Raw genomic sequence first — 27,516 nt, 5'->3', positions numbered from 1 at the left:
AGGAAAGAGAAAAAAGTGCATACACGCATCTTACAATTCATACTTAAGACTCCATTTTATTTCTGTGAAGCCAAATGTCTTCATAAGCAGACAAAACTCATGTGAGAACGTGTACACACATGAATTTGCGTTATCTTTATATTTTACCCACCCACATTACACTGTGCAACAGCTAAACAAAGTGCAAACAAATAATTTCTACACCAAATGTTTGATACAATTACAAAAATCTGTGTTCATTTTGATGCTGAAAAGGAAAATCTGAACAAATCTTGAAAGATTATTTGTAAGTCAAAGGAAACATCAATTTGCTGTTTTAACAAGCAAATAGAAATGCTGAACTAAATTCTTTTGAAAACAGTCTAAAATGTGGAAAGACTGCAAGATCGGAGTAGAAGGGAACTGAGAATTTAAGAGCTGGTGTGTTTATGTAAATCACGTACTGATAATACAGTCAAAAAAAAAGAAAGAAAAAAAGAAAAAGAAAATTCAAACTGCAGCACTGAGAGCGAAAACACACCCGGAATAAACTGAGAATACGTCGAACTTCTCCTCAAATTAAAAGCCACAACATAAAAAGACTAAACAAAAGTTGGGCTCGGTTTGCAGCCAAAGTTAAACTCATTACGTTATATTGGAAATAGTTCCTAACAAGAGACATTTACTAATAAACCAATGAAGTATACAGTCAGAAGTCTCGTTAACGAATACCTGCGCAGCGAGAGAGGTGCCGGTGGTGAACAACACCAACCAGTAAAATGATATTTTTATACCTGAGCAATTTAATTTTCTAATTCCTGCAAGAAACTTAATTACGAGCTAAAAGGCCATTGCTTTTGGGAAGTCTTTCAGATTAGTGAAAGTCAAAAAACAAACAAAAAAAAGACATCATGTTTTATTTTTAAGAAATGTAACTGCAGATGTGGCCAACATCATTTTCTGTAACAGTGACACGACACGAGTTATGTCTGGTGTCATAATTAATGCTTTCATTAAGGCGGAAGAAAGAGAGAAAAAAGAGAAAGAGCGAGAGGGTCGAAGTGGATTTTATTTTTATTTTTTATTTATAGAAATATTTTATTTTTTTATTTTTATTTTACAGAAATATTTCGATTCATCCTTTTAAAATAAAATTCTAGCATGGCAACTTAACAACATCAGCAACAGCAATAAATACTAGTACTACTACTACCACTACTACTACTAATAATAATGATAATAATTATTATTATTATTACTATTATTATTGTTAATATTATTATTATATGTTTGGTTCTTTATTATTACAATTAATTATAGTCTAAAATATTGTGTTGTATACTAATAAAAATCTTCTGGTTGTGTCAGATATATTTTCCTCATTTGCTCAAATTATTAGATCATTAGCTACCAATAATGGCTTCAGGAGAGAAAAATAAAATAAAATAAGGATATGATTTGAGACAACTTAACCAATTTAACCAACGCCAGACACAAAGGCCTGCGTTGTTTCCTCAAAACACGCCTGAACCGCTTTTATCCCGATTTTTATAGCCAAGAAAAGGCAACCCGCTGGCGCGGCGACGCAAAGTATTTCAATGAGCATCATAGACCTAATGCGTTATAATTAATTTAATAAGAAGAAGTAATCAATTTTGTGAGAGCGGAGCTGAAAGCTGTTCGCCATGATTGGCTCTCCGTCATTATAAGTGGACATATCCGCCATGACAGACCCTGAAGTCTCACATAAGGTCCTGGTCAAACAGTTAATACTGCTTGGTTAAATACAGACCTCCAAAACAAACGCGCAAAGAAAAATGTTGAAAGAATATTCAAGCTTAACCTCGGTTAACTTTAAAGCACTACCTGATTCAAATTCTCGGCTTGATCCTTTCATTAACATGTCATTTTAATGCACGCAATAGTCAGAGAAAACACAAATTTATTTTTTGTTTTTATTTTTTGTTGTTGCTTTTTTTCCACAAAGACCCACTGACAATCAAGAGTGGCATCAATTGTAATACTTTAAAGTTTGGTATATGAAAGCCGAGTGAGAGGCTATAAGGTCTCCGGCAATGCCAATGCAGGAATCAAAGCCATCATAGGCCGATTCATCCCCTAATTACATTAATGTCATGTGTTGGGTCTCCCGCGTGTTTACCAACCCCCCCCCCCCCCTTCTGAGCTTGACCTCCCATTTCATCTGGCTGCATAATAGCGCAGGCTGAAGCTCGGTGTGGGCCTGTACTTCAGATGTGCATGGAGCCTGAAGGTCGTAGTGTGTGAGCGTATGTGTGTGTGCATGTGTGTGTGTGTGTGAGAGAGAGTGAGGGAGTGTGTGTGTGCGAGAGAGAGAGAGAGAGAGAAAGAGAGAGAGAGTGTGTCAGAGTCAGATACACTGTAGGCTACCGAGGCGGCATCAGCTTGAGCAAGGCATTTCTCTTTACCCCGACAAACCTTCAGGGGGCTTTTAGCATTTGTTCAGTCTGCAGTCTCTGGAAAACATCTGATTCATTTTTTAACCAGTCCCAGATGCGGCAGTGTGAGAGTGTGTGTGCATGAGCGCGTCAGTGCGAGTTTGTCAGTGCATGAGAAGAATAACTGCTGTCAAGAGGAGGGGAGGGAAAGAAGAAGCGCGTGGATTTTTTTTAATATAACTTTTTTTTTTTTTTTAGGTATGAACGCAGCGTGCGTCTCATACTGCGATATGACATCGATGGATTCATATTATAGCACGTCTACTGCGCAAGGTAGGGATCACCAGGCGAACCCGTTCAGGACTTTCCCGACCACTGAAACCAAATACAGCCCCACGTTCGTTCCGGGTAAAGTGCAGCCTTACGGAGAGAAACCCCGGAGTCCTTTCCAGCCGGAGTGCCAGTCGTTGGATGGCGCTGAAGAGGGCACCTTCAGCAAATACCAGCTCTTCATGCAGCGACCGACCTGCAAAACTCCGCCCGAAGGCAGCAAGCTGCACCCGGACGGCGGGCTCAACGGGACGCTCATTCCCTGCTATGGTGAGTGCACAAGACAGAGGCACAGAGTAACTATACGAGGCAGCAGAGTTGAGCGGAAATGCATGACAAAAGGGGACATTTACAAGCACTGATGGAAATGTATATACCGTGCGTAATACAGCCTCTCAAAGTTAGTAATGTGAGCGAACAGCAAGGAAGAGTAGGAGGGGGAGGAGAAGAGGAAAAACCCACCAGGAGTCCCATCAGCCACCTATTTTTAACCGTGTACATTTCTTAAATAAATTTATGTTTAATGTAACAGCGTAGTTGTCGATCAAACTGACGTCAAACACCTGTGAGCAATGACGGAAAAAAAACCTTTGTGAAAAGTTTTTGCGCATCGAAGAGAGGAGATTGTTGTGGTTGCATAAAGCCCAGACAAAAAAAAATAAAATAAAGTAATAAAAAAATAATGAATCTAGATATAATAAATATACAGCTATAAATTGTATACGTAGCTATCAGGCGCACTGACTGACTGTCAAAATGCAACCCTGAATGAATTTGAATTATGTTTCAGAGGGAGTAGGATTTCCTGCCCTGTAAGCTGTAAGGTGAGCTATAATTGCAGCATTATAGCAAACCACTTCCTTCACAAGAGTGTTTGGACTGAGAAGTGACGAAGTAATTTAAAACCTTTTTTAAATGGACGTTTTGCCCTTTTTTGCATATTGACATTAGGATTGTGACAGGCTCAAAGTCACAGGTTTCCCACCCTCCTCACCGTGACTTGACAGCATCACTGTCTCTGACCTCTCACCTGTTGGTGTCCACATACAGTAAAATTATCTTCATCACTGTACCAATACAGACATGTCATGACTTATTTTAATTCAAATATGAGCTGCAAGTCAGCCGACAAGGCGCGCGCACACACACACACACACACACACACACACGCACACAGACGGAAAATCCCAGCGCTGTGGGTATAACACGAAGACAGTAAAAATTCAACAGTTTTAAAGCCCATTTTTATCACGTGGTCCATTATGTTTGTCGCACCTTTTTATTTTTCAGTCCATGTGATTCTTTAAGGACAAATAACTGAAGACAACTGGCGCTACTTTTCCCACAGTTAGAGCATATAAATGTATTTATTCAGCGGAGCAGCTCCAGTTTTGGTCCAAGACTTAACAGTTTGTCGATTATAACACAGCAGCCAGTGGCAGATTTAAATATTTACACGCTGCTTGGGCGTCCTGACAAATAGCATTCACTTAAAATGGAAGATTTGCAGCTTTAGAGAGTCTTCCGACAATTCGTTGCGCTAAAAATATAGCATTTATAGCTTTAAGAAAACTATTTTAACTGCCCCTTTTATGAGACGAGGGAGATTAAAATAAAAAGAGACATACGTCTCATTGAGCAGGAGAAACGAAACCAACCCGCTCTGTGTGACAACAGGCCCACAAGAAAAGGCCAGCAGCCCCAACAATCCAGTACAACTAAAATAAATTCATATAATATAACCATGTGACATTTGTATAATATATCATAGATTGGCTACTTTAAAAAACTACACTGAAAAAATATTTCTGCGAGTAATCGGCGCACAGGCCCGTCGGCGTCTGTACAGTTCAGGTCCACAAGTTTATTATGATGCAGATGTGACAGAAGACAACATCTGTTATGATCACGACTGAAGTTTGATGTTGATATAAGATTATACAGCAATCCCGCCTTTACATATAAATATTATAATGGGGGATCTGTGCAGTCACGGTGCAAAAAGCGCTTCATCAAACACAGGCGAGCTCATTTAAATACACTAAGAGACTGATCGTATGTGAGTAAATTTAAGCATTAGGTGTAACAAATAATGGGATTACAACTAGGCCAAGTAGCAGGACTTTGCCAAAACACACCCATGAAGTGCAAAGTGCTCTGCTTTCCGTCAGAAACAACTGGAGTCACTCTTTATTTAAAGGGGCACTGTCACCTTTTCAGGAGTTTGAGAGCAATGCCTCCAAACAGACGGCAGCGCCAATGCATTGAAGTGAACTGGTTTGGCAAGTGCATTGACAGAACCATTTAAACACCACCATTAAATGCAACATGCCTCCCCAGAGGAGAGCACTGCAATGTTATTATTGAAAATGTTGCAGCCAGATGAAGGCATCGTGGCTCTGGGGAAGATACTCTGGGGTCCTGCCAAAGCCTCAGGCGTCAACAGGCTTGTGCTCTTATGTGTGGTCCTCAAGGGGAGATATATTGCTCAATGCTGATGCTTTATCTCCATCATGATGACAAAAGTCTTCTCATACCCGAAGGGAGTTTTCTGTGTGGCAACTTCAGCTACAACTTTAATGCTGTTTACATGGCAACCGAGTATTTAAGACTATCTGTATCATTCTGGGGATGTTACATGTGAAACAGTGTTTGGGAACAAGAAAAGAAAAAAAAATGCAATGCAATAAAATTGCTAATAATAATAAAATATTCACATTTAATAATACATGAAGATAAGAGGGAGAGAGGATGTGTATTTATTTCTGAGTTAATTAAAATTGGTAGCCACACCTCATTTTAATTCAGGACACTTGCAAACATTTGAGCAAATTATTTCTTTAAAATCACTTTATTCCATTGCCACTAAGTATGATTCAGCTGTAGTAAAAAAAAACAGATAAAAATTTAAGAGCTTCTAATTTATTCTAAAATTCACATTTTCACTGTTTAATCTCTCAAATCACAAGGTCTTGCAAGGTCTTATTGTTCTTTTGTGTGGATGAAAAAAAAAAAAAATCACACTTAATCCCAACACGAGATTTTTAAATAATGCTAATTAAATATACAACATTGTCTCTGGAAAAGTGAAAGAGCATATTTCTGCACAGTAGTGGCACAGGTTGGCGGGTTTGTTTCCTTGAGTGCACATTAATCAGCGAGACTGTCCCACAGCGAGGACAGGGATGGAGCCGTCTACCTGCTCGCACAGCAATGAATGAAATAAAACCCCTGGAGCTGAACGAGTGCTAAGGAATGCAGGTCAGCACTGCAGGAGAGGTCCACATTAATCTAAGGCAGATGTGCATTACTGGCTCCTATAGTTATTATTCATACTCCCCAAACATCAGATCTCCAAAGCTACGGAGAGTCCCTGAGATGACAAAGTGGGACTGGTTTACATAACCCCGTCTCAACAATACCTTGTACAAATAAGCAGTGAGTCAGAAATGGACATTGAGATTGGGTAATGATTTGAGGGACTCGGGAGACATGAGAGGGTTTCTGGGAAAGCCGCACGCGTGTGTGAACGACTGTTTACATGCACGTATTTTACTGAACTCCATGGCTCTGAATTCCATTGCATACATGTATTTTATTTTATTTTATTTTTTTTTATTTTTCAGTTTTCTGTCCTCGATACAGACTGATTGTTGCAACAGAGAGGGACCATAAAGTTTTCTAAACACAAACTGAGGATGAAAATATTATTTTCTTTATAAGTTTGGAGCTGAAGCTAAATCTGAAAAGTAAAAATTGTGTTTATAGGCCTGTGGTTGACCCTGAGGTTGAGATCTACGTCGTGCTGTCGTGTTTGTGTGAACACTGGTGCTCACGAAAGGCTGTTTGTGCCTTACCCTTCTTCATCTTTTCACAAATATCCATTAAAAGCAAATTACACATTTAAAAAGGCACAGCTTTGCCAATCTTTGTTCTTTAAAACAACCCCTCCTCCTTTCAGCAGGATATCGAAGCATCCTGTGATATGTAAAACATTTTTCTTGGGCGTATGAAAACCAAAACAAGACCCCAAAAAAGTCCTGGCAGCAGTTTTTAAATCATCCTGTCAAAATATAGCACTCTAAGTACATGTTAAAAGGCTGAGGGAAGTGATGTCACAGGACATGCATGTGCTGATGACTAACACATTGGGACGACGCTAACAATAAGCAAATGTCAGGGTGACACCTGTGATCGTGCTAGCATTTGGCTGCGAATCAGAATAAATTAGAATATACAATGAGAAAGCTTGAAAGGATGAGTTCGTGACTTGTTAAAATGTAATGGCTTATATAAAAGTGCGACTCAGAGGGTCAGTCTGCCTGCCGTTGCCTGAAATATACATTTAACTCTGCGGACAGGACAGTTTCATTCAAAAAAAAATCTTCTTACCACTACTCAAAATTCACTATTTTCCTGTTCTTATCTGTTCCTGCCTATCTGTCCCATGCTGTTGTTCAGCTATCACAGGACACTTTGGTCTGTGCTTCCAGCCATGTCTCCTGCAGGGGGAGAAGGTAACTCCTAACCGCCTACCTGAGAACTGAATGCAAATGCAAAATGTTTTCAGAACTGAAATGATTCAGAAACTTTAACCAGCTGGCCCACATTTTCATCCGGCACTATTTCATTACCTCGGCTTCCTCGATTCTTGTCACTGGACTATCAGCTCCTTGAATAATGCAAACATTTGGCCGCACAGCACCGTTGTATGGTCAGAAAAGGGATATAAGCTTATTTCCCGACAAACCACAAAATGCAAACTCAAGAAGGCCAACTATGACAGGCTAATGATGGAAACTACTGGGCAACTTTTAGGTTTATGATTAACAATTGTTCTCTTTCTCAGCTTGCTTTCAGCAGAGACACAGCTCATTTTGCTGGTTTGATATATTTTTTTAATAAAAGAGAGGGGTGGAAAGTAACCGAAATCATCATCAAATGGCACTGCATTGCACCATAAACTTTCTTTATGATTGTAATTGCAACGAGGCAAAAGAAAGTGAGAGGATGACTGATGACTGATTACATCATTTATAATTAATTTCAGTTCCTTATCATTTTAATTCCTTGCCATTTGATGGTCCACGTTTATCACCAAAGCCAAATTTACTTGTAATACAATCATTGCATTAGTGCATGAACTTCCTTGAGCTTGGCCTTGAGAGGTTATACCTTTGGACTGTTTCTCAGCACTGATCTATGACAACATACGTTAGGCTGAACATGCACTTTTCATTTTGCCACATGCATTTCACTACAAAACGTTGAAAGTCTCCTTTTAAAATGGCCAAAATACTTTCTCAAGAGCTTTAGTAGAAATCTTATGTGCTTGCCCCAGTATTAACTACCCCTCCCCCACCCCACCCCCCAAAAAACACACAAAATCCCCAAATATTTTGGTGCTCTTTGATATGAGACAGTGACAGCCAAGGCCCAAGGTATTATGACAGTTGTGAGGTCATGATTGTGTCAATTTATCAGAAGTTGAGGCTGAACAGAGAGATTTTTTTGGTTTCCCAGGGAATCTGCATTCCTGCATGAGCCGCTGGCATAGATCTCTCCTCAGGAGGAACATCTGGGAGCCTCCCTTCCACTGAGGAAACAACAGTCAACATCAGGTCTTAAGACTGTGCTGCGGGAAAGATAATCTAGCCCAAAGCATGTCTGCGAACCAGCAATGAATGTGAAATTAATAGTCACCAAAGCCAATGGAATATTTGACTTTATTTGGTCCATATAAGGTGTGATAAGTGGAGAGTCATTGTGGCAGACTGCTGTCAGCTTTGAGTGTTTTGGGAGAACATTTAAGAGCACTCTGTTTAAAAGCATTCCCTTCCCTATTTAGTGTTTGGTCATTAACCCTTCCCCAGGTTACTAATTTATAGTGTTTCTTTTATTTGGCTTCACTTGACCCTCCCCGTCCCATTCCATAAAAACTGAGAGGATGCCCTGTTGCTTTACAACCAGTTAAATTACACTTTGATGTTTTCTCTCTGTTTTCAGCAGTGATTAAATTGCTGACCCTAGTAAACATCTGACCTCGGCTAACTGAAGAGGTCTGCAGCTTGTCAGAGTAACTCTGGCAAATTGCAGGATCAGCCGGTGATATTCTGTGCATTTATACACACGCTGATGAATACTGAGATGGGAACAACAGTCAAAAACACATTCCTCTGAATGCCAAAAAACTGGAGCCAGCACACTGGAATCTTGGCTCGCAACAGAAAGCAGTGTGTGCGATGGCTGTGTTCTCCAGAACAGCGTGCAGAAAAGACAGCTCAGCATGCGGGAATACTGAAAGATGTTTGTGGCAAAGGACTCCGTGTGGTTAGCGTGACAGAGAAAAGAGACTGGAGTACGAGAGAGAGAGAGAGAGAGAGAGAGAGAGAGAGAGAGAGAGAGAGAGAGAGATGTTGAGGCTGCTAAAGGTAGCTTCATATTTGCCATGTAAGACATGAGAGGGGTATTATTCCTCTCATCTAATTCTTCGGAACAAAGAAATTTAACATATTTACCCAAAATGTCAAACTTCTAGAGCAGTTAGTGCAGATTCCAGTGTAAATGTCATTCACATATGTCTGTATAAGACTCAGAACTTTAAACGTTTCCACCCACTATCCCACCATCTTCCCGTCGTCTCACCTGTGCACCCAGCTGTAAAAACTGCCTTACAGGATATCTGCTTGGCTCACGGGCATAATTGCATTTACTCTCACAAATGCAAAGAGCAAACAGGAACCTGGAGTTGACCTGTCTTACTTCTTAGCATTGCAGCCATGCTCCTGCCCAGGGCAGAATGAAGAAAGCTGCACAGTGCTGTAGAATTAGAGGCCAGCGCAGGGGCTGGTGATGTCAGAACATCTGCCTGCGTGGAGACTATAAGAGGGTCTGACAGGTGGGTCACGGAGATATGAGGTCATGAACTCCAGCTGGGCGAGCTGTGTTGTTCCATCAGTGTGTCTGTTGGGGCAAATGCGAGTCAGAGGAGCAGGGGAGGGCTGCTGCACTATCAGGAGGATGACTATTGACATCTCATATCCAATGGCGTGCTAATCCACGAAAACAAACATGCATGTTGCAGACAAGCCACCGCCTAGCGTCATCACTCTAAAACTATTCAATCTTACTAACCACTTGGCTGAGCCAGTCATCAGTGCCACACTGTGTCAGCTCTCCTTCCCTCACGCCTCCGAGTTTCTGAGACTGACAGGAGGCCATTACTGACATCAGTCATGACAAAAATCCAAAGCGACAGAGTAAAATGCACGCACATAACTATTAAGTTAATCATCCCAAAGCTTGTGTTGCACAAGACTTACAAGCGTGTTTATGTGCAGGAGACCATTATGAGCTGGTTTCGGACCAATACAGTTAGGGCAGGACGCTCGCCATGCCCATTCGCAGGAAAGGCAAACAGAGAGGCTGACAGAGCACACTGTTCTCACTGGCCCGAAACCAGAGCCCTTCAGCTTATTTATTCACACAGCTGTTTGTTTATTGAAGGAGAAGGGACAGTTTTCTTCATCTCCTGAAAGGAAACAAAAAAGCTAGCAAGTGCTGACAGGAACAGAGCGAGGTCTGTCACAAAATGGACGCTCTCGAAATTGAAAGTGACAAACACAATGTTGTTTACATCTGAGGGGCAAGGCCGCGAGGGTAAGAGTGGTCGCCCCCGTACACAAGGCCCACCATACACAGCTCGAGACAGGGTGGGATTTTGGCGTGGCTCGGGTTTCGGGTGGCGTGATTAAGAGATGTGAGGGAGAGAGGGTTGTGTCACAGGTCACGCCAATGTGCAGTGACATACCTTTCAAACAAAAAATGACATTTCTTCTCTGCACACAAACAGGGGCCTTTGAACCTTAAAATAAAACAGTACGCAGGTGATGTGAGCTTAAAGTAAATGTCATTTCGTGTGGACGTTGTAACGTGATGATGAGCAGACGCATTTGATGACCGAATGTGAGGCACCATGGTTTCGTTCAGTCGCATTTTAAAGAAAGTATTGCTCAGCTGAATATTCCAGTTGTAGAGTATTAACGATAATTACAGAGTGTTAGTGACAACATGTGGCATTCCTTTTTTCAGCTCTAAAATTGTCAGAAAGTCGGTTGCAATAGTATGTCAGAGAATAATATTATTACAGTCAGAGTATGATCTGGATTATATGAAAAGCCACACTTAAGTAAATTATAAAAGTTTTTTGATTTTTCATGCTTCATAAGAAAATCATAAGATCGGCACACTTTAACAAAACCAAAATTACTCGAATGTATTTCACTGGGACCACAGTGTAATATCTAAACTTCAAGATCTCCAGCACTTTTTTTATGAGGCTTCTGAGCAGTACTGCTAGTCCACATCACACAATTAAAGGGACACTCCAGTCATTTAGTGCTGTACTTGTTGGATGGTGCATAAGAGATATATTTTTTAAAAAGGAATGGTCAAAACTGATGCATTTGCAGTTCATTTTGATTTTTATTGTCGAGCAAAAAAAACCAAAAAACTTAAAAATCCATGGATTCTACGTTTCCCATAATGCAAACAGACAGTGTCTTTCATTAAACCTCACTGTAATGTGGACTTTCTGTTAGAAACTTCAAACTTCGGTTGCAAAAAACAAAAATGACCACCGATCATAACCATCCACATGATTTTCTACCTCTTTTTTAATCTCACCCTTTCAGGAAAAGACAACAGCAGCCTGACAGAGTCTGAGTTGCCACCGAGTGTTGACACTGCTGGGATGGAAGGCAGCTACCTGAACCTAAAGACACCCGGCGAGAAGGGGCCGAGCGAGCGGCCTGGCTCGGACCTTTCCAGCCCTATGGACAAAAGCGAGGCTGAGAGCAACAAAGGCAAGAAGAGACGCAATCGCACCACGTTCACCAGTTACCAACTGGAGGAGCTGGAGAAGGTTTTCCAGAAGACACACTACCCAGATGTTTATGCCCGCGAGCAGCTGGCACTGAGGACAGACCTGACGGAGGCTCGCGTACAGGTGAGAACAGGAGGATTACACATGAAAAACTAATTTCTGCACCAATATGAGCCAGCTAGCCCTTCACATTAAACAACAAAATACATCATTAGTTCTTGCCCTACAGAAAGACAAATCTTTTCTGATTTTCAAGCTCATTAGTCCGTCTTCCAATACTATTACCAATCGCAGTTGGAAAACTCCAGTTTGTGATTTGTTGAGGATTGATTAACAACTTGAAAAACAACTTGGTTAGGGCAACTAAGTTGAGTTCATATGAACACTTTTTTCGAGATAAGAGCTTCGTCGTCATGGCTAGAAATGGGAAACAAACAGCGGCCTCTCAAGTTAACATCAATGTTTGGTCTTTCCACTGTGACATCAATCTTATGTAAACTTTGTCACTCTACTACAACATCACCTGACTTCCTGTTTTGGTGCCATTAAAAATCACTATGGCCACTGGGGGGGGGGGGCTTTGTCACTTGAATGTAAACTATTTGAGGCACTTTGAGGCTGAAACAACAGATTCCCTCTCATTCCTTCTTAGGAAGCTGGCCTCCAGGAGCTATGTTGTGTGACTGCAGTTGTCCATGTTTGCATGCTAATAACGACTCCAAGAACTGATGGAGAGAGCTGGGAGAGTCACAACTGGCATGTTGACAAAGATTGTTCAGAAGAGGAGACAGCAAGGCCTATTGTTCTCTGTCTCTCTTTCTGCCTGCCAGTTGTAGATCAGGGTGGGATGGGTGGGACTAAGGGAATACTCTGCTCTTAGCTCTTACATGCTGCAGGCTCTGCAAAGAGGTCAGAGGCCAAGGGTTTCTCCCCAGCACTACCGTGTTCAAACTACTCCTCCACACAACTCTGGAGGCAGGAAGGGAAAAGATGTTAAAAAAAAAGGAGACGAAGAAGAAAAAAAAAGAAAGTCACCGAGCTATTTGGCAAGGACATAAAAAACACTTTGAGATGCCAGTTTCAATTTCCACGCGCAATCCGAGATATAGTCAGGGACAAAGAACCTGGCCTGGATCTTTTTGGTGGTACTGTTAAAAAAAAGAAGAAGTATATTCGTGTTCCATTCACACAGACCCATCTATTCCCCAGATGAATATAATTAACTTCCTGATCTGACAGGCACACAGCAGGCTCTGTTGAGTCACAGTGAGGTTTGACCCATACTTCTAAAATCAGACCCTAAATATGCACGCAATCAAGACTAAATCCCACAATTTCAACTGAAGGTCCATCAAGACAAAGTCCAGGGATATCCAATTGTTGAATACCAAGGGGCACTCGAAGCTTGGCAAGCGATTGGAGAATCCTTTTCATCTCTGAAACAAGAGCCATTGAAATCAAAGAGTACAGATGTTTTCTGCCAAAATACCAATGTCAAGGTCCTACAGTTTCATCCTCAGTTTTATGATGAATGTCTTCATAAAGTCGGCCTGCAGTTTTCCAGAATCACATCCGTGACTTCTGCTACCAGAAGTTTATTTAGCACAATTAGCTCTCAACCTCAGACTTGAACTTCATCGCACTACCTGCTTTTTTAAATGGGGGAGGAGGAGGCTGTGTGTGAGTGACTGCCTCAGCAGTCAATCACACACAATCGCCGCGGCCCCGGACGACAGAGATGAGGTGAGAGGGCTGGACTTCAAAGCTGCTTTTGGAGTTGTGCACTCTGCCCTCCCTCTCCCTCTCTCTCTGCCTGCTGGCTCGGGAGCATAAATAAAGCTCTTTAATGGCTCTGTAAGCTGCCTTTTGCTGTCAACGTCTTTAGCAATTACTGTATGACGGCCAAACATTTTGAACTCCAAGAGCTCGGAGCCACCTTCCTTGCAGATGTCTGCTGGGTAAAATGAGAGGAGTAAGTGTTTGCAGTTGGTAAATATCGTCTTTGTTGGACATCATATACAGGATGGGTCACTGTTCATCATTATGAGGAATAATAAAATTCTTTGTTTTAATTGAAATTCTGCATGTGCAAAAACGCCACAGGCTTTCCTTTCTAATGACCTTCGTTTAGAAGTTGGAGAATAAGAGACACGGAGCAGCAAAGGACACATCTGACTTCATAATGTTTCCCGAATGATCTCCCTGCCAAACTATTTGGCTTGGGTCTCATTTCTACTGCCGTTCAAAGGCAAAGCTACGTCGAGCAAACCCTCTGTGAAACATGACACACTCAGTACCCAGAAACCAAGACGAGGGCCATACATGTGCTCAGACATTATTTGCTTGTTTATAAAAAAGGTTCCATTAAACGTGTGAGTACGTCCAGCTTAAGAGAACACACTTGTTAGTGACTGACTTTGAGTTTTGTATATAACACGGGATGTAAACGCATGCATTTTCTGTGTACATCCTGTGTGTTTCTATGTGCATGTTCAGTCTGCTGCTCTCGTCTGCACGCCTCCGAAAGGTCAGAGGGGTTAGCTGTGGAAAGCCAAGGGCTTAGGCGTCAGGAAATTAAACATGAAATGAAAACAAGCTCCAGTTTGAACATTCTCCCATCTCACTTTCCAATATCCCCACTTCCCCTCGCTGACTTAAAAGGGAGGAGGGAGGAGAGAGACATGGAGAGAAGGGTTGGCGGTCGGGGGTGGGGGGCTGGAGCGGGAGAGAAGAGGCGAGGTGGGAGTATGACAAAGAGATTAAAAGTAGAGGAGTGAAGTTATCTTGATCCTTCACAATTAAGATGACAGCTCGGTAACTGCAAAAAAACTTTAGATTTGCAAAGGATAGTGGAAATACTTTGAAATACTTACTACAACATTAGCCCAGTTTGTGCCTCTCATATATTACCATGACATTCAAGTTACAGAGCTAAACATCTGATTTGCCTTAAAATAAATACAAGGCTGTCTTTGAAAAATCCCAGCAAGTTGTTTAACAACAACAATAAAAATAAAACTTTCTAGAATGGACATCAACGAGCTTTATGCTAATCGGTCCAACCAGGGCCTTTTGTGTTGGGGATTACATTTGGAAACCTGTGATGTTATGAGCTCACGAAACCAAAGAAGAACCAAAAGAAAGACATGACAAACCTTTAACAATAATAGACCCCCAAATCCTCTGGGGGAGCATAACATAGACTCCTGTCCCTCCCCTCCAAACATATGATATAATCCAAAGGGCAACAACCCCTCACCTTGACATTGGGGTTCAACCATAACCTCAGATATCAGCTTACCACTCTGCAAGGGTGAGCTGTCTTCTAATCTCGCCAGCTGACCCGAGGAATGTCGGAGTCAGACGACATTTTTTTTTAACGTTAGCCTCTCGCAAAAAACACAGGCGATGGCTATATGCGCCACAGGAGGCCATATGTGGTCCAGCTAGTTGTTTTATCCAGTCAGAAAAATGACAGATTTGCGTGCATGCTGGGATTTTTGTAAGCGGTCCTTATCCAGTCCTGCTGCTTAAGAACAACTCACTATGGCATAATAATACTGTACACAACCCGCTTTGGTCAAACGGTCAAATTCACATCTTTGCACGACGCTGCTCATGTTTGTCACCGAACTCTATTGTGTTTAAGTTGACTGAGAGAAACGGTGAGAGAGAGAGAGAGAGAGAGAGAGAGAGAGAGAGGGGGGGGGGGGGGGGGGGGGAGAGAGAGAGAGAGAGAGAGAGAGAGAGAGAGAGACTTGCAGGGGGGATTTGAGGAGGTTGACTGACGGGAAATTGCATGTCAGGGACTGTGGAAACCACAAGCTGATTGGGCTGGGAATCAACCACCAGTGCAAGTTCAAACCCCTGTGTTGAAGCAGGATCGTGCTCTCATTTCTCTTTGAAGACGTTTCCCTTCCCTCTTGGGAGGACAAGATTCAGACAACCAACAAATAGACACAGATAAACACTTGGAGACTCCCAGTACCCCCTCTTTGCTGTTCCATTCTCTTGCATGGAGATGTGAGAAAAGTTTGTTGGGAAAAAAAAAAAAAAAAAAGATTACCAAAAGTTACAAGGACCTAAAAAATAAAAAAAATATATCACTAATATCAGTTATCTCTCAATTTAAAACAATCAATTTGAGAAGCAGGAATCATTAATTTACATTTTTTATTAAAAATATAATTTTTAATTTTAACTTAGGTGTCAAAATAGCTAATATTCAACCAAAGCAAAACTAGAACAAAGAAATGGCTTGTGTCAAGTAACGCACATAAGCTACAAGGTGGTTATACGTATAATCGGTATCCATCAGTTGTTTCATGGAGCTAACAATGTGACTGTTGCTTATTTTTTATTGAAACAAGCCAAGTACATTTTGTTTATACAGGTTTTCCCAAAATCACCAAACAGCAAATTTGCCTCAAAAAGTTTTACGACCAGCTGCATACGACACCTTTTTAACACTAATACTTGAGTAAGCATCTCAGGAAGTTCCACAGAGGAGGAATCCCTTCTTCTTAGACGGACAGCCATACCATAGATGTTTTGTGTACGGAGTTGATTACTACACAGCAGTTAAAACCTTTCAAGCTACAATTTATTTTACCATTTCTACTTCTAATGCGCATTTGTTTACAGCAGTCTTTCACCTTGCAGACCTACTTTCCTCCAAAGCCTTCCACAACTAGGTTAGAAGTGGGCTAAGTAGCCTGCACTCCATCTGTCAGCAGGTACTGAAAGTACACCATTTCTGCAAAGTAGCATGTCTATCAATCTCACAAGAAGAAATTACCCAGAAGAACCTACTTCATATACTGCATACAATACTTACCCAAGGACAAAGAAAAACATCTTCTTAGTGAAAAGCTGAACTTTGGTCTCATGGATCACACAGAGGGATTCCCCACTGTATCCCACTGTGCTGACATGTGGGGGAGAGCACACCTTTTCCAGAGTGATTTATGAATGGCTACAGGCCCAGATGTGGATCTGTCGACGCTGGCAGCCTGAAGGGAGGCAGACGCCTGCGTATCAAAGGGAGGAGCTGAAAGGTGCAGCACCAGGGGAGACTCACCATTTTCACATCAATAGCATTGTGCGGGAGGCACTTTAAAGACACGTCAAGCCTTAAAAACCGAGGCCCGGACTTTCATGTGCTGCAGAATTTATTTGCTTCACTATCTTCATTTCATGTGGTTCACTTTCTTACTGTCTTGCTGAGCGGAGAGGATGGCCTTGTTCTCCACAAACAAAGAAAGTGGGTTTGCATGTGATATGAAAGCTGTGTTTTAAATTATATTAAAAGGTTTGTTTGGTAGTGGCTGGTCTATATTTTTTCATGATGGACTGTTTTCTTTCCAGGTATGGTTCCAGAATCGCAGAGCCAAGTGGAGGAAGAGGGAGCGTTTTGGCCAGATGCAACAGGTCCGGACACACTTCTCTACAGCATACGAGCTGCCTTTACTGACTCGGCCCGAGAACTATGCACAGGTAAAGTCAAAGAAGTGGCAGTTTGAAGTCAGTAGGTTTGTTATTAGGGCACGGTGGTGCTGTGGTTAGCACAGTTGCCTCACAGCAAGAGGGTTCCAGGTTCAAATCCTGGTCTGGTCTGGGCCCTACTGTGTAGAGAGTGTACACAGTTCTCCCTGTGCCTGCCCGCGTACTTTGGCTTGTTCCCACAATCCCAAAAACATGCACATTAGATTAATTGGCTACTCTACATTGCCCCTAGGTATAAGAGTGTGTGGTTGTCTATGTCAGCCCTGCGAATGACTGATTGATAAGCAGTATAGAAAGTGGATGGATGGAGGTTTGTTATTAAACCTGAAATAACTGATTTATTTAGCCGCTTGGTTGCAGCGGAAGCAAGTTGTAAACACAACTCTGAAACATCATTTCATTTTAAGTCAATACAACAAATCCGTTAGCAAACATCTGCTTATTTATACATCCAGCAGTTAAGGAGAAATGTTAGAATTTATTTGGAGTTGTGTCTGTGGCCACCTGGTTAACATAAAACCAGTGTTCACTCTCCTTTAGTCCTCTTTGGTCTCTACCATCTCCTGCTAAATTCTCCATTATGTTCACCAGTCAGTTGCTAGATGCATCCTGTCTGCTGTTTGGTGCTAAGCAGGAAGTGAACTACAGTGTCAGGATACGCACAGAAATTTATGTTATCATCTATTTATCTAAATCGGTGAAAAGCCCCTCATAGCAGCTACAGACAAGACAACTGATATTTTTTCCAGCTAGATTTTAAAAATAAGATCATAACCTGTAATTCAGGCAAATCTGAGGGCAAGAAAGGCTGAGATGTAGTGAGCAAAGATGGATGACTTAATATTCCATAGCTCTAATAAGATTTGTTTCGTTTAAACTTGTTAACTTCATATTGTGCATCCAACAGCCGTTTGTAGAAGCTGAAATTAACACTACAAGAACAATGAGTTAAGACAATAAAGACACGGGCCAGGCTTTTAAACAATGAGCTGAAATGAACTGTAAAGCCAAGGAGGAGCTGCAGAGTCAGGCAGTAATTCTCTGAAGGTTCATCGGTATGCACGATCTTTAATATCATTTGATATCTATTACAGTCACTTTAATTGATAATCCCTGTCCTCCAGATCCAGAATCCTACGTGGATCGGGAGCAGCAGTGGGGCATCTCCAGTCCCGGGCTGCGTGGTGCCATGTGACTCCGTTCCCTCCTGCATGCCGCCTCACCCTCACGGTCCTGGAGGCGTTACTGACTTCCTGGGCGTGCCCAGTCCAGGGAGCAGCCACATGGGACAGACACACATGGGGAGCCTTTTTGGTGGTCCTGGGATGGGTGGTGGAATCAATGGCTATGATCTCAATGTTGATCCAGACCGCAAGTCTTCCAGCATAGCTGCACTGCGTATGAAGGCCAAGGAACACAGTGCAGCCATCTCTTGGGCTACATGATGTCTCGGCCCAGTCCCACCCTGCCCCCATATGGCCCTCTTCCCTGGAGCAGCCGTCAGCGAGCGCTGTGGGGGAGGAGGGAGTTTTTCTGAGAGCACTAACGATAACACAGGTCAAATGTACAGGGAGAGCCTGTGGAGATAACAGAGGCCATTACAGCGGCCAACGCAACCGAGATAACAACAGTGACTGTGACAATCAGCAGATGCTGAAAGTGAGAGAAATACAGAGGTGTGATTTGAAGATGATGTTCCTTTGTTTTCATTCGAAATTTCTTGATCGCTCAGGTGTCATTGAAATATGGGGTTCAGTCTCCGACAAACTGGGTATCATTCACAATATCATTCAGTGATATGATTCAGTATAATAAGCAATATGTTAAATATGGTCTGCAAAATACTTTTGCAGAAAACAGGAATTCAGTGCCAGACATCATACCATACAGTATTTTAATTCACAGAATTAAGCTTGATTCAAATTATTTACTTCCTTTAGCTTATGTTTTTTATGCCACCCATTCTGCCCCACTTATTGTCTTTGTGTTACATTAGACTTGTCTCTCACACTCGTGATATAAGTGAGTTCAAGTACATATCTGACCATTCAGTATTTGTATTTTAAAAACCATTTAAAAAAAAACAAAAAAAACAAAAAAAAAAAACAAATCCACGCTTTAAGAGCAAGCTCAGGTGCAGACCGAGTGCTGGGAGTTCTGTTTCTGTCACTTGCAATTGCAAACTGTCCTTTAAAGCAAACAATAATTGTTTGAGAGAGAAAACATAAATTTCACCAAGGCCTGCGGTGGGTAGTTTCTGTCCCTGCGAAGAAGGATGGAGGTCGAATGCAATACGTGAACAGAGTCTAATTGAGCGAGAGCAGACATGGCCTGTGCCAATTTGGTCTGGGAGGAGGACAGGCATCGGATTGGCAGCAATTTCAAACCAACGTGTCATTTCCTCCCCCAGGGCTGCCTCTGCAGGTTCCCCTGCTAGGCTCAGGCCTCAGGTTACAGGAAACACCGTCTCCACTGGCAGACAAGGCGCAGCGACGCACAGCAGCAGCCTTCAACACCAACTAGCCACGTCAGCTTCAATCAGCAAACAAACAGGAATAGACACACTTAATTAGCATCAAAGTGAGCTGGCCTGCCCTGCGAACACCATAGTACATCACAGCATACATGTTGAGGACATACTGCACACACAGTTCCACACGCTGTAATAATCAATTCAGCGTTAGACGTGGGCTCAGCAGAGATGACTCTTGGATTTGTAGCTTGCTCACAGAAACCGTCACACGCCAGAGACTGCAGGCCAAAATCAGTGGCCCCCATCTTCCCGAAAAGCATTTTGTAATGTTTAGGTAATGTGATGACATGAGAGCTGGACTGCAGGAATGTGGTGAGTATGTCCAGTGATTGCAGGGGTGTCTGTGTGTGTGTTACCCTGCAGGAATATGCTTGTCACCAGAGCTGGGCCGCAGCCTGACGCTAGAGACAGGCTTCATTAGTCTTTTGGCTGATCCCTCTATGACGCCTGCTGGGCTACATATCTGTTTTCTTTCCCCTGTGAGGATGATGGCAAGAGACCCTGTTTGCAAGAGAGTCTCAATGCCCATTACAGACCTTCGACATGCGATCAGGACTGCAACTAACTATCTTCAATATTGATTCATTTGCAGATAAATTTGTCGATTGGTTGGTTTATTGTTTGGTCTATTAGAAAATAGTGGGAAAAAAACCTTAAGTTGGTTAATTTTCTGTCAATCTATCATTTCACCTCTACTTGAGAATTCAACATCTTTTCTTCTTTTCTTTTAAATTGTACAAAGAATTACAAAGCTTTCATTTTTTCCAGAGAAGGGAAAAAAGAAAACATTTTAAATTTCCTAAAATCATCCAAATTTCTTCAGTGACAAAAGTTATTGTCGTTGCATTCAAATTGAGTCATTTCCTGTCAATAACGAACTGGCAACGTGATATTCTACACTGAGGTTTTATTGGCCTCGAATGAAAAGATGACTCCATTCAACTAAAGTGAAACATTTTGAATTAATATAGACTTTGATGGATGTGAGGACTTAAAATCAAAAACATTATCGTCCAGACTTCAGGATAAAAACAGGATGCGGTCAATATAAATTTATGCATGACTACATGTGTGACTGAATGCTTACTTTGTTGAGTTGACTGTGTGTTTGTCGCTTCTCGCTGGTCCTCCCTCAGTGCTCCACTCCTCTGCAGCTCCGTCCATGTTGATACTACTGAAATAAAGCAATTGAAATCCATATAATGCCATATTGTATGAATGTGAACAATATAAAAGCTATTGTTCTTTTGCTTGTACATTTGTTTTGCTTATTTGTCTAATAATGGACCTCCAGAGATAAACCAATTAAATATTACAGTAATATTGCCAAGAAATGTAAAATTATATTTTGTGTGTTATTCAGAGTGGCTCTGGACTTTTGCAGAGGTTAAAATTGCTTTATAATTGTCTTATGGCTTCATGCAGTTTTGTATATTAATCAAATATTTCTACTTCTGATTGTGACTTTAAACAATGTGCCATTGCAATAAGTTATTGCACTTACAGTGTTGGAGGAGTTTTTAATTTTTGACGTCCACTGGGACAGCGGTCTTTTTTTTTTTTTTTGCCAAAGCCAGAGGCGTGTGGTTTTGTTTCTCAAACACGTCCATATTTAGCACCATGAACAGCATCACTGAGATCTGTTTGAGTGTGGTACCTTTCTGTTGATGATGACTTTGAAGTGATTTTGAAATAAATGAATCTCCTACGGTTGAACGAGTTCAGAGCCTCCTTTCTCACCTTATTACTCTAACTGATCTAACCACTCCTCTCGCTTGGTTTGAGGTGGGCGTGGCTTAGTTGGAAAATGGTGATGTCACATACTACTGTGCACTAATCAGGATTTAGCAACATTTTCCAAAACCTGATGACAGCAGTTAGGATGTTTGCCCTCAGTTGTCTGACCGCTGTCAATCAAATTGGATCAAACCACTCCCACATAGTCTTGTGAGGCTGACTGTGTTATACTGAGTAACTTTGTCTTATCAAAGTCATGTCACATTTTAATTTAACTGTAAATTAACTGTAATTTGCATCTATAAAATGCAACACATTGCATCCTTGGAAGTGGGATAAATGCCACAGACACTAGTTTTTTCACGCTTTCACACTTATATAATTAGTTAGAAAAATAAAATATAATATGGTATGAGTATAGCACTTTATAAGGTAAAAGGAACAGTTTGACATTTTTGGCAACAACAGTATATAATACATTCATGAGTGAGCTTTAGAGGTTTTAGATTTTGTTAACTTTGTACTTTGTACAGAGTCAGACTAGCCATTTCCTGTCTTTATGCTAAGCTAAACTAGCCACCTTCTAGTCGACAGGCAGACATGCGAGCGGTATCAACCTTCTCATATAACTTGCTAAAAGAAAGCAAAATGCCAAAATGCCAAACTATTCCTTTAATAAGTAATAAATAAGGCTGTTTCCTCTTATCTGTAATTTCCCTTGCTTTGTTGTCATGAATGTTATGATTAAGAGGAAAATCCGAAACCAATGTTTACTAACAAAACAAGACCAGTGAACGTACAGAGACACTCGCACGGCAATGGGAATAACATAAAGAGCTTAATACAATCAGCATGCATAGGGAAACTATACAAATATTTATTGTATCACTGACTCAAAATGAATGCATGTGTGTGTGTGCAAATGCAGTTGAAGGTGGATGATATGTGATCCCATTCTTTGTCTTGCATCAGCAGCTTCCAGATGGGATGCTCTGCCCAGGCCATTAGGCCCAAAGTTAAGCCTAATAGTTTGAATGGGCCTTAAATACCTCCAGGTGGTCTTTGGTTAACAGTGCAGCTATGGCCAGGGTGAGAGAAAAGCTGTCATGCAATACAGTACGCAACAACGTTTCACACAGATGTTCTTTGTTTTTGCAATGCGAAGTCAATCATGCAACAAAACAATCCTCAGAAAAAAAAAACATTTTTAATCACTTCAAAACTTTGTTCCTACACAGCGAAAACTATGTCTGCAATCAATCCACTCTTTACTCCAAACTTTGTGCTGAATATCATGCACAGAAGGCACAACCACATAGGACAACTCTCATGTAAGACAGAAGGAAGGCATAGCCAGGGAAAGGGAAAAAAAAAAAAAAGAAAAGATAACCTGTGCCAGTTCACATCTTGCCATTACTGTGGTCTTTGCCCTACAAAGAATGTTGGAGCGTTCCCATTTCTACTCGCTCCCAGCAACAATTGCTGTCTTTTCCACAGTTGTGCAAGAGTTTAACTGGAGCACTCAGAACACACGAGAATGGGAAAACTCAAGCGAAGCGTCTGCACTTCACTCGCTCACCCAAAGCGTCCAGCTCCAGCGGAGGAACTGGAGATCATCAACAGGACTGCGATGGAAGAGAAGAAGAAGAAGAACTGCTAGCTTGTATATTTCAAATACTTATTATACAAAAGCATTTTCCTCTTTAATGACCATCACGACGACTTAATACACACCTTAACTTACATAGAACCATCTTAAAATATTTTACAGTGCTCTTTAAGTGCATATTCTATATTCTTCTCAGAGTCAACAAATCTTGAGGAAAGACCAAAACCAACGATGAGTCAGTCCATCTCACAATATTCAACTTCCCGGCCTGTCAACCTCAAGCCCACTGGTTCCTACTGAAGACATAACTCTGGAAATACAGTCATGAATATATACCTTTTATTTTTAAAAAGCGTACATAATATCCTTACACAGCTGGACACCGGAGCCTTTGGCAAATTCTACTCTTAACAGCAATAAATAGTGTATTTGTTGGGGACTATTTTCAGTGGTGGACTTGAGGCATTAGTGAGTATTTACAGCAGCAGCGTGGTGTGTGGGGGATTGACTGAAAAGAAACTGCACGACTCATAACTAAGGCCCGTTGATGTGCTTTTAATAGTTTTTGGTCAACAATGGATGTGTGTGGCAGAGAGGGTATATCATATCATAACCATTGCCCCAGTGAGACCATCTTAGTCATACAATCAGAGACCCTAACAACAAAAGGTGCTGCTAGTTAAACAGACATTAAACCGTGCCTCTACACTCCCCCACCTTTCCGCCTAAAATGTGGGTAGATGACATAAATAAACACTCACAGAGAGGAAGAAGAGCAGCCCACTGTGCCCTGAACAGCACTCATTAAACCTAATGGGTCACGCTGCTCCAGCCAGGCTCCACTGACACCCTTAATAGAAGCCTGCATGGTTAAGGGACCATGAAGACCATTAGGACACTTCAAAGTTCACCCCACTGCATTAGGGCCCTGCTGATACACCAAAGAGGGGACAGATCCAATTCCTCATTCACTACTTTATTTTTCCATTGGTTGGCCTGTCAATCAGCCTGCTCCATAAACAAGTGGATGCTTGAGCTGCTCATTAAGGGCCATCGTTAGCAAGGCCAAGGCTGTAAATCACCACTTATATCAGCTTTCAGGGAAAAAATTCTTATTGGTCATATTTTAGAGCTGATACCTTGGCTTACACTGTTAAACGATCCCCTTGGTTTGATAATAAAGCTGGTGTTTGCACTGTAAATCAAATTTATCCACTCACTTTTGGACCAATGAAAGGGCTCCTATGAACTGTAGAGGACTGGAGTCAAAGGAAAAAGACAAGCATACTGACCAGAAAAGAAAAAAAAAAGAAAAACTTCAAGTGACATATTGTCATAAATCAAAAGAGCCAGCAGAAGCTTGATATATTAATGCTGTCCTAAGGGACATAAAAAGTGGAGCAGTCTCCTGCTGTGGCCGTAAGTCAGCACTTCAGCCCCGCAGCACATCTTTGTGGAGAGGAGCAGGCGGCTGAAAAGGAAGAAACGCGACGTACATCACCTTGTCCGAAAAACGTCCCTCATCACTAGCTGAGAATACGAGCAAACCTCATTTTTAGCTAAACTTTTGACACAATTAAGTCCCCAACTCTGTCCGAGCTGGGTCATTTTATGTATATTTCAGGCCGTAGCTCAGAATTACAGAAATAAACTAAACCCAAAATGTGTATTTGCACTTGTCACTGAAGCTGTGCGTTGCAGGATCTGACGGGTCATTGTGTCTGCAGTAGGAGGAGGACTTGGCTCAGAGGTGAGATCAGAGTGGAGGCTCTACTGAGAGACGAGCATGGATACTTCCCTGAGCTCCTTCTAATGGGCTCTCTGGCTGTGGGCCAACTTCTCCTATCAACTTATCTACGACTCAACTCTATCTCGTCTCTTTTGATGCTCGCACTGTCGAGCACATCTGCAGCGTTGTAAATCTGCAAAACAACACAGGGGTATCGAAATGTGTGCACCCGATTACACGACTGGTATGGTGGTGCTGGTCGTGGTACTGCTGCTTTTACATAAGGATGTGAATATTTCGTCCAGCACTGAGTTTTGTTTCCAAGTGGTATCAAGGCTTATCCAACAAAACTGTCAATGTGAAAACTGTTCACTGGTGGGAAAAAAGATGGAGAAAAAAAAAACCCTGGTGCAAAACACAAACAAGAAGTACAGTTCCAATCAGTGGACTAATCAAAATTCACAGTGACCCAAAAATAAGCAATTGGAGCGAACATCTTCCCATGTCTGAGAAGGTAAGAAGGTAGTAGCCTGGCTTGTTAATCTGCGGTCGGTCTCCATTTTCTCATCAGATGACACTGGCCACCAAACAGGCGATGCCCTGCGTGCTGCCTGACAGGCATGTCTGTGGTCTGTAACCATGGAAACAGCCTCACGATGGCTCACATCATTCACTGACTCCCACTAATAAAACTCAAGTTTTATTAGTGTGTGGAAATGTCTAGTGTGGCTTTCTGACATGCTAACATAAACAGGGAGGGAAAGGATTTAAAGTGGTACTGACACATGGGTGAATGTTTGGCCCGGTTATAACGGTGCGGATCCAACCACCGGGTTAGTTAGTGGGTTAAACTGGCACTTATGTATTGTTGGAGAGCAGCAGCACTGTTAAAGTAGCAGGCATATTGGCAGAAGCATTACATATAAGACATTGTTAGTTCAGTTTATAAAAGTTCAGTTTCCTTGTTGTATTTATAAGACGCATATGGAAGAATATAAATAATATTGCTGATAAAACATGCCTCAACTGTCAGCTGGCACGCTGTAGCTATGAAATGACTCACGCTGTTGATTCCTCTGCTTGTGCGCAGCCCTTTAAAAATTTAAGAATCAACTCACACTGAATCAGCAGCCTGTCCACTGTTTCCCTCCTAACACACTTCAAGTTTGTTACCAGGTTGCGTCTCCAACCCCCTCAAACTGTTTGCTCCGGAGCAGCATTTTGTCTCTTCCCTCGGCAATATGCTTCCAATTATGAATCTTGTGAATATGGGGGCGGTGAGGCATCCTTCTGATTTATTGCGCACTCCAGCCATGTTCGGTGCATTTGCACAATAAGCCCGCCTGCTGCCGGAGCTCAAAGGTCAGACATACACAACAGTTGACCTCTCACGGACTCATGCGATGGGTCACTATGGACCTGGTTGACAGGCCGAGATGACGGCTCAACAGCGAAGGCCACAGGGTGAGAAAAATCTGGTGTGCAATGAGGAGCTAAGCGCTGCATTAGCCTCCAGCTGTGAGGAAACTTTGTAATACAGACACGCTCAGGGGAAACAGAGAAAGTGAGGGGAAAAAAAAACCAAAACAAAGAGATAACTAATGAGGAAAAATGAAGTGGTCTCATACAGTCATTATCATTCGGCTGGCTGCTAAACATTACTCTTCTCCTCTGTAACCATAGAGCACTTTGTGGTTTTCTCACATGGGATAGCTAGGGCCATCTATTTGTAGTCGTCATCTAAATCCAAGTCCTTTGGACTGAAAACACATGGTCCACAAGTGAGTCACAGAGCACAAGACATCTCTGAAGACAGTGATGATGCTCAGCCTGAGAAACGACCCATCCCTACAGACTAATTTCCTGGCCTTTCCAGCTCACTTCCTGTTTCATGCTGGGTCGTGGGCACCACACTGTGCGTCACAAAGGCTGCCCGGTCGAGTTCAAGGCCACTGGTTCTGTGGGACTCAGTAGCTGTGGGACAATTCAGTAGTTCTATGCCACAAAAGCGAGGCAGTTCGAGTGAGATGCAGAATTATTTGGTTTACTGCATGTCCTGTGTATCAAACTGTATCACTGAGAGTATCTTTAGATCCTCACATTTTCACAATGGATTTTGCGGTCACATCACAGCAGATGTGAATCGTCTAACCCTGGTATGGTTTCTGTTGAACGGTCCTGCGGGGTTTCTCCTCACCCTTCAACTCCCCACCGGACCTAACACCTTTCATACTGGATAAACACAACACAAAGGAGAAACCCAAGTTTTTAAGTTGGAGGGTGGGTTATTACATGCAGGAAAAAAAGGCTCTAATTCCCCTGGGAGTTTAACCACTCATAAATCATCAAGCAATGAAAGTTTCCTCTCCAAACAGGGGGCTAAAACAAACTGAACAAGGAGCCCCCCAGCCCCACCGCTACACCCAACCCTTGCTCTCTTCTCCCTCTTTCCTGGTAGGAATTTTTATGAGGAAAGAAGAGATGCAGTGGTGCAAGACTAGACCAGAGCAAAGAGGTAAATACGACAACATCAATCCTTTGTAGTGACATTATTTCAAGGGCTTTTACAGAAGTGCCCCTAATGGCAGTAGGAACGGTATAAAGCCAACCCCTGTGACTAGTATGAGAACAAAGGAGTGTTCTTGAATGTATTCACAGTTTCTGTTCTTCTGTTAAGATTTGTTATATATAGCGAGGATTCAAAAGCTTTTGCAAGGATCTTGGCCACAATTAAGATGGAAAATGCTGACACAGGCAAAGACGCTCTGAGAGAAGTTTTACCACAAACTGTCA

At 42.0% G+C, this 27,516-nt stretch overlaps 1 protein-coding gene across 1 annotated transcript; it reads left to right on the top strand.

The window, feature by feature from the left end:
* Positions 1–2,641: 2,641 nt before the first annotated feature.
* alx4b (ALX homeobox 4b) lies at positions 2,642–18,704 on the top strand. The gene is made up of 4 exons (XM_046393418.1): positions 2,642–2,996; positions 11,420–11,733; positions 16,978–17,106; positions 18,240–18,704. The coding sequence occupies exons 1-4, from the start codon at positions 2,657–2,659 to the stop codon at positions 18,558–18,560; spliced, it is 1,104 nt and encodes a 367-aa protein (XP_046249374.1). The 5' UTR covers positions 2,642–2,656; the 3' UTR covers positions 18,561–18,704.
* Positions 18,705–27,516: the final 8,812 nt, after the last annotated feature.

This window comes from Scatophagus argus, chromosome 7, assembly GCF_020382885.2.
Source record: "Scatophagus argus isolate fScaArg1 chromosome 7, fScaArg1.pri, whole genome shotgun sequence".
Classification (NCBI taxonomy): Eukaryota; Metazoa; Chordata; class Actinopteri; family Scatophagidae; genus Scatophagus; species Scatophagus argus.
Note: the sequence above shows the minus strand (reverse complement) of the source record. Positions and strands in the feature narration are given on the sequence as shown.